This window comes from Echinococcus granulosus, assembly GCF_000524195.1.
Source record: "Echinococcus granulosus chromosome Unknown EG_S00040, whole genome shotgun sequence".
NCBI classification, from domain to species: Eukaryota; Metazoa; Platyhelminthes; class Cestoda; order Cyclophyllidea; family Taeniidae; genus Echinococcus; species Echinococcus granulosus.
This window is the reverse complement of record NW_020170420.1, coordinates 430,910-438,857: the sequence shown is the minus strand read 5'-3', so window position 1 is coordinate 438,857 and position 7,948 is coordinate 430,910. Positions and strand designations below refer to the sequence as shown.

At 42.5% G+C, this 7,948-nt stretch overlaps 1 protein-coding gene across 1 annotated transcript in view; it reads left to right on the top strand. All coding sequences in view use genetic code 11, as the record gives it.

The window, feature by feature from the left end:
* Nucleotides 1–4,220: 4,220 nt before the first annotated feature.
* Nucleotides 4,221–7,948, top strand: part of EGR_05468 (Epidermal growth factor receptor) — a gene marked incomplete at both ends in the record, with an annotated part of 42,648 nt that continues 38,920 nt past the window's right edge. Inside the window, 7 exons of the mRNA XM_024494717.1 lie at nt 4,221–4,266; nt 4,298–4,351; nt 4,386–4,517; nt 4,551–4,814; nt 5,655–5,810; nt 6,868–6,940; nt 7,078–7,231. Coding sequence (XP_024350902.1) covers nt 4,221–4,266; nt 4,298–4,351; nt 4,386–4,517; nt 4,551–4,814; nt 5,655–5,810; nt 6,868–6,940; nt 7,078–7,231 — 879 coding nt within the window. The remainder of the gene's footprint in view (nt 4,267–4,297; nt 4,352–4,385; nt 4,518–4,550; nt 4,815–5,654; nt 5,811–6,867; nt 6,941–7,077; nt 7,232–7,948) is intronic.

Below are 7,948 nucleotides of genomic sequence, written 5' to 3'. Positions count from 1 at the left end.
ATTAAGTAATACGATTAGTTTCTCCATACCTTCTTTGCCACTAAGTAGTGAAATCAAATATATGCTACTTCATGCACCAAATTTCTATGATTGAAAATCTACGGAACAAGATTTTTTAAGTGAATGAAGCCGTAGACCACCAGTCCCGGCACCTTTACAACTTAAACACACTTTTCCGAAATTATTTTTAATGGAAGTAAAAAAGAGCGCACATTTATTAAAACAAATCTAACACCCTACTGATAAAATCGTAAATGCCGAAACCACAGGATAAACTGCTTCAGAGGTAACTTAAGTCAAGCTTACCAAATCAAACCACAATAGTTACAATTATTTAAAATAATTGAGATTTGGACTGGCTTACCACTCTTCTTCGGCATCGCAAATAGTCACGTCAAGGAGGAAGGAGAGCAAAAAAACCGAGTGACTGAGGCAAAAGTTCACACTAATCAAAGGTAATCGAGGGTGGAAAACAAAATGCAGTCTGTGTGCTGGTAGTTTTGCCTCAAAAGTCAAGGTCGCTGCAACGATACTAGAAGAACGCCATACCCAGGAGGCTGCGGTGGCGCAAAGTGAGGAATGGTGCAGCCTAGTGTGACTGGTCCGGGCAATGATGCGCATTGCGTGCGTCAAAGCGAGGACCTATCGATTGATCGACCACCGCCAGCCACACCACCCCTCACCACTGCCCTGTGTAAGCCCCGGACCGGGCACAGCGTGAGCTTCACTCATGGCTAGCACGCACCTTGGCTTTATCGATCCCTCTGCTGCGCTCTGTTGTTGTGGCACTGTGCAATGGGTAGCCCCAAGCATTAGTTGTGGGACAATGCAACACAAATACCGCCTATTTGATCATTTAAAAACCAATTTTTTCTAGTTCACTTTTATTGAGTCTCAATTGTGTCGTTTTAACCTGACTTGGATGTGTCTGTTTTACTCATTATCCGAGCATGCCTTGAAATTGTCGACTTTATGCTGAGAAGGTCATACGGAACCCTTATACCCCAATTAACGCTAGTTATTGCTGTCTAGACCCTTGTTACTGTCATTGCAAGGGATACGCCATTCGATGTCCTTCGAACTATCATGTAAATTGAATTTTTCGTTGTGGTGCCACACATAGTTGTCATGACCTTCGAATCTACCAATCGAGTGCTGACATCGATGACATCTATTTGTAAACTTTAGGGCAAAATGCCACATTATAAACTATCTGAAATGAGCAAATCACTTAGTTGAGTCAATTTATATCAATTGGCTATTGCACTGCGGTCTGCCAATTAGCCTTGCCATAGTGACATGTGAGTGGGTTGCGTCAAATCCATCAAAGAGATTTCATCCTTAGCTAGACGAAGTGCAGAAATTTTGTGTCATGGATTGATGAAACTCCAATTTAGTCATTCATTGTGAAGCATAAAACTATTTGGCTTCCAATTATACTGTCTTGTCTTGTCATGCACGTCCTTAGCCGCTTCCTTCTGATCTGATCAAAAAATGCCATGCCATCAACAATGTTTGCACGGTGATTTGTTGTGATTGGAAGCGACTTAGAGATGCCAGTCTATTGACACGGCACTCCTGATTGTCCTCTCTATTAAGTTTTCAGTAAAGATCGTTTGAACCTGGTGGTGGTTACATCCACACCTTCCAGGCAGAAGTTGCAGTGGATGGTCCCAAACAGATGCAAGAAGAAGGTTTAAGGAGGGTGGATTTGTTCTTCCCTCCTCTACATCGCTTCAAAGATAGGCATCACTTCGTTCTCAGAACACTGCTTACTGAAGACAAAACATTTTGGCAGTCCTAAGACTCCCCATCAACATCCATTTGGGTCTAGTTAATCACGCGGATGAAAGTAGGAAACAAATGACATAACAAGGAAATTTTTTGCAACATTCCAGAATTTGAAGGGTGGGTGAGACGTTTTTCTATCCACATTCTGCAAATGAAGATTCCCCTTCTCTTTCACATCAAAGACACGACTTTAGGGTTATCTTCCGATCGCCGTGTTTCAATTACAGCCAAGTTAGCATTTTCAGGATTGTTTTTGTCCATGAGAATCGTGATATGTATAATCATTCTGTCAGCTCAGATCTGCCCCACTGAAGGTGGTCATTCAAATCACTAGTCTCAATGTATCAAAATGTCGGCTTCCATTTGGATTATCCCCTTTACTGCCCTCAATGGTCTGGTCCTAACCGACTACGGGGCATGATCTTCTCTCCCAAAGTACACAGGTTAATTCAAAATTTTGGAAATGGAATAGAAGGCTTAGCTTGATAACTTCTTCTGTCGCAAAGAAGTGACAATTTCAGGCGCAGCATTCCAATCCGCAAGCGATGGAGTTTGCCATCCAGATCACGCAGGATACAGAGTCGGCTGTACCAAGTCTTCAAAATGGAAATTGGAAGATATGCTGACTCGCTTCGAACTTGTCAATCTTGTCACTTTCTGGAGTGGTTTTAACCAGCCACCAATTGGGGATCCCAGGCGGAATCACGGCCTTTCTTTTCCCGCTGTGACCCAGTCATGAATTCTGTCTGCATCGCCTCCGAATAAAACATTTTTAAATTTATAGTTTAAGCTTTAGTTATATTTTACATTCCCGATCCGTCTAGATCACAATAAATGACATTTCTTTCACCTTGACTTTTATAAGCATTCCTTTCCACCTCATAAAATCGGCTTTAGGCGCAATCTTTGGGTATACGGGAAAAGAAAACAACAATATAGTTGATCGATTTGATTTGGTTTTAGCTAGTTAAGGTCCTGCCGTCTCTTCTACATCAAAATCGCAGAAGTAGCCAGTGAGATCTACAAGGGCGCCTTTGAGTGTAAAAAAGACCCACGTTTAATGCCCGGAGGTCGATATGAGCTTCGCTCATCTCCGGTGCACACCTAGAATTTATCGATTTCATTTGCCAATCTTTGTTTGTCTACATGGGTGGTCGTAAGGTGGGGTATCGGGCGCCGAAATCCACTTAGCGGAAAGTAAAATTATTCAATCAGGCTAATGTTAGGATTTATATTATCAGAAATGTAAAGTGAAATACCAAAAGTAAAATCGAAATTTTCCACCTCAATATGAATTCATAGTGAGCGGTATTAAAAAGTGATACTTGTAGGTAATTAAAAAAGAAACAGACTTACGTATCGTAGTAAATTGATTATTATCCGTGTAGTGATAGAATAGCGGATTCACAGTTGTCAGCATTGTCAGGCGTCAGGGTCAGAAAAGGTTAAGATCGAGAGTGGGGACAAATGCGTAAGCGTCTGTCGCACCAAAGACCGTCACACCGCAATTGCGGCCCCATTAGACGACGACTACTCAGGGTGATGACTCACTCTGGTATTAGCGACACGTGTGCTTTATAATGAATATTGATTTTCAATTCCATTCTCATGCAGTTAATCAACTAAAAGTCGATGATAATGGTGATTTTTCTACACACATCTCTCGCATCACAGATTAATCCGATTAGACAGTTTTCTTGGTTAGTTAGAAATCAATGATATTGCAAAGTGGTGCTGAAAGCTGGGGAATTACATCTACACTTCGACTGCAACGATTCGCTGACAATTTGGATCAGAAAATTTGCAAAATAAGAAATAAGATGCCCCGCTTAAAACTGGTGCAAAGATGCTTCAAACAAAGCCAAGATGCAGTGTAATCTGTTTTGTATATAAGGGTTTAGCGTAGGTGATAAAACTGACAACGATATGCTAAAGTAACGGTTTTAAGTTTATTTTAAACTGAAAAATACCAATAGTTTGTAAACAAAAGCATAACAACTCATACGGTCAATGGAAAATTGCAAAAAGACTGAAAACATTTTTTTTCCAAATATAAACCAAAATAAGCCACGCCAAGGATTCATTGTTGGTAATTGTGTTAGCTGGTTAGGGACCAAACATAGGTTTTTTTGCATTTGCAGCAAGAAAATAACGCTTGGCATAAATCATTCTACATTTTTTAAACATATGTGATGGAGATCACACCATCAAATGGGGAAAATAGTATTTCACTTGCACTTGATTGAAAATGGTTTGAAATTTTGGATTAAGATTATGCAATCAGTGATTAATTTCACTTTTGCGATGCATAAGTCTAACATGAAGTCAATCACTGTACTTCTGTGTTGTTTAACTTGTCCACTATTTGGGGTCATAGTAAACGTGCAGTTTTGAACTCTGCCGGTCCAGGGTAATGTGGCTTTTCTAGGATGCTCCGGATTTGGACAAACGCTTTCATCCTTTTATTGTTTTCTGGTATATTCTTGCTTTTAGTAATTACATTTAGGGGCCATTTTTGCATTTAAGCTATCCCTTGCCCCAGAATACAAGGATATAAAAAGTAATATTTTTCAGCATTATTTACGGACGTTTAGTATGTCGAAGCAGGAATATTGATTGCCGCAACTCGATGAATCCTAAAACCTTACTTGCATACTATAAAAGACAGTATTCTCAGTGCACACATATTATAGGCAATCTTGTTTTGTGCAACTTAAAACGACTAGGTATATACTTATCGCCTAACGGCATTCTCTTAGAGGATGGTAGTGATCCTGATCTCTCCTTCCTGAATTCAATTCGAGAAGTATCCGGCTATGTTTATATAGGCAATAATGAGGTGAAACGGATACCACTCATCTCATTACGGATCATTCGTGGACGCGTACCATATCACGTTGGAAATGTCGGTGATGGAGCCCTAATTGTGACTCGCAATGCCAAAAATTACACTCATGGATTGGAAGTTTTGGATCTTCGTAGTCTTGCCGGTGAGATTTGTTGTGCCGCAAATACAATAAAGTGTAATTATCACAGCATTTATACAATTTCTTGAGTTGGTGATTTATTGTAATAGATTTGTGCCTCAAACGTCCACTCGTCAAACCAACAGCTTTTGTCTGGTTACCTTTAGTTTATTTTCACGCTATTTTTAAGTATTAGCTTGAATCCGATATTTTTGCCGTATAAGCACAAAGGAATACTAATTGTGTGGTATGGCGTGTCCTGGATCTATTTCGCGTCCATTATACTGTCCGCAGTAACCAGAAGCTAACCGAACTCGAAGGGGGGAGATTGTAGTTTTTCAGGCAAAATAATATGAGGGGGAATGGACACCGCATAAATCAGCGCCGACCCGAGGTCGCCTCCCAAGATGATGGCGACAGCATGCAAATGTCTAGCCCCATACCCGCATGTGCGCCCGCGTGTGAGCGCGAGGTGCGTGTGTGCTTGCATGCAGGTGTGCACGTGCTGCATGTGCATACACGAATTTTGGCTCCACGCCTCCTTTGCATCAAAAGCGAGGCTAGCAATGATGGTAGTGCTGCTTCCACCACGTGGTCCGCCACAACGATTCCATGTCTTTAGCCACCCATCATCCCGTCCTATGAGCAAGCGATCAACCCATGCTAGGTGCCTAAGTTGAGTTTCCTGCGGCTGTGGTTTTTTGGAGTTTCAAACCGTCTTGACCTTTTATGGTCGGTCTTTTGCCGCCCCTTTTGCCACTCTTCAGTTGCATGTTACAAGATCAAGCCAACTTCAGAAGGTTTTGTAGACAGGTAGGGTGGACCACCTGCTACTATCCATATGGTTGCTGTTAGATTTAAATCGGTCCATTTGTTCTCTCCTCCGCGTGTGTATAGTGATACAGGAGCACAATATAATAGCATGGGACAATCCAATGCTATGCCACTTCCAATACACCGTCGACTGTCCACAGCTCTTCGTGGATGTGAAGAATCAGAGACGACTGAGTGTCTCTAAGGAGAATCTCATATCTGGCAGTGGCTGCGATTACGGTACGTGTGTGGCTCTACTTGCGTGTTTTCCACTGCACAATTTGGTGCATCATGACGCGTGCGCGTAATATTTGCTTTTTATTTCAACTTGTCTCTTTTTTTCCTCTGTGTGTCTCTTTGATTCTGCGTGCTTGCAAAATGCGCTTTCCTCTCTTATTGTCTTCTGCTATCACTCCCAGATACTGACTCGCCAATGCGTCGTAAGTTTGCTTGCCTGCTGCTTACCTCCTCTTGCCTCTTTTGAAGCACCTTTTGGAGAATCTCGAGGTCTAGAGAATGCACACTCTTACCTGCCTGCTTGTGCCTGTGCGTTTGTGTGATTGATTCACAGAGTGAGAAAAAGAGCGGGGAAAGTAGCCAGCTAGCCACATATGTATGTATATCTACGAGGGTCGGATAAGCATGCATGCATACAAGCGAGTGCGGCGCTTGGTAACCAGAAGGAGAAGAGGAAACAGAACTGCTTTGTGACTGTGGCCTCTCTACGACACCTCTACCTTGCGGACCTCCAGAGAGACTCGTATTTCCCCTTTGCATGTGGTCGTTGCACTAGCTTTGCTGCCGTGGTAACTATGGTTCCTGGCTTGGATTCAGCTTCTCTTTTATTGTTATTTTTTCCACTATGTATGCCTCCTTTTTCCCGCACGAATGGCCAAACAGGTATTATCATTGTCTGGGAGGGCTTAGTTGTGTCCATTCAATGGACCATCGCTGGAGGCGGTTAGAGGCATCTATTAATTTGCATGACATCCTCTCTTGCGATATTACCTTGAAGTCTGGTCCAAATTGGCATATGGTGAGAGAATTTTTATGGCCTCTTCTGGACCCAATAATGCTCATCGTTTGTTTTACCTCCAAAGTCCACCAACAGTTGTGCGTTATCAGGAGCTCGAAGTGGGCTGTGGGGCTTCACAATCGCGTTTCCATTAGACATACCTGTCAGAAAATAATGATGGCTAAGTGCTCGCCTTTCTTGAGAGGACTAAGTAATGGCTCCACCCGAATTTATTTTTGTGCACTGTCATGAGAAACAACATTTGCTTTTGTTTGCTTGAAGAAGAGGAGGTGGAAATCGGAGGACGACGAGGCAGAGGAGGAGATTGGGTTGAGCATAAAGCCACGATCACATCGTAAGTAAAAATTTAATACCCTGCCTGTGATACCCCACCCCGGACACAATCGTTACCTACCTCCTAATCGAGGCGAAAATCGGGATGTCTACTTAATTTACCTTCATCTCCCATGACTCACTTGTCTGTGTGGCCAGGACCATCACATCAGGCCGCCAAACGGACACTTGCAACCCGGTTTTTGGAAAATGCATCCGTCTCAGCGCTGTTGTTGTTGCTGTTGGTGGAGCCGCTGTTAATGTTATTGTTGTTACAGCTGCAGCATCTTGCACTCTACCAACAGTTGTCCGGGTGGGTTGATCCTGACATCCCTGTGTCATGTGTTTCTGGTTGCGTTGACCTCCTGATAACAGTAATGGAGGTAATTGTAGCTTATGCATATACACACCCCGAACTTCCTGTGATCGCATTAAGCATAAAGTACCCAAACACATTTAAATGGCAAAATATCCTGACCTGGCTTTTTTCTCTCAGATAAAGGTACAAATGTCATTTTTTTGGATGCACGAAAAGTGGAGGTGGAGTGAATGGGAATGGAAAAGGGAGAGGGACATTCGTGATGTCGGCTCTTTGTACGCATACGTAGATTCTGATCTTAGCCTACTAATCTCACATGAAATTAACATGGTGAGGTTGTATTTTTTGCATCATACCCCAATAATGGCGCTTTTGCAATGGGAATTTGAATGCCTCCCGCTCTTCACTTTGACGCTTATGGATTATTAGGGAGTATCCTCCCCATTGGCAACAAATATTCTGAAAAGGATGGTTTTATAAAATCCGCAAAAGGGTTTTGAAATGTCTCACCTACTTCAATCAATGCGTTTACTACTAGCGTCACAAATATGTGTCGCTTCGGCTATAATTGGAACATTAACCCCCCCCCCCCTCCCATCCGATTTCATCCCTTCCCATGTGCCGATCCGAGTTCTGTCTAGGTCTTGATAACACAGGACGCTTTAGTTCTTGAGGTTTCACGTCTCATTCAATTGCTTCTGTAGAAACAAC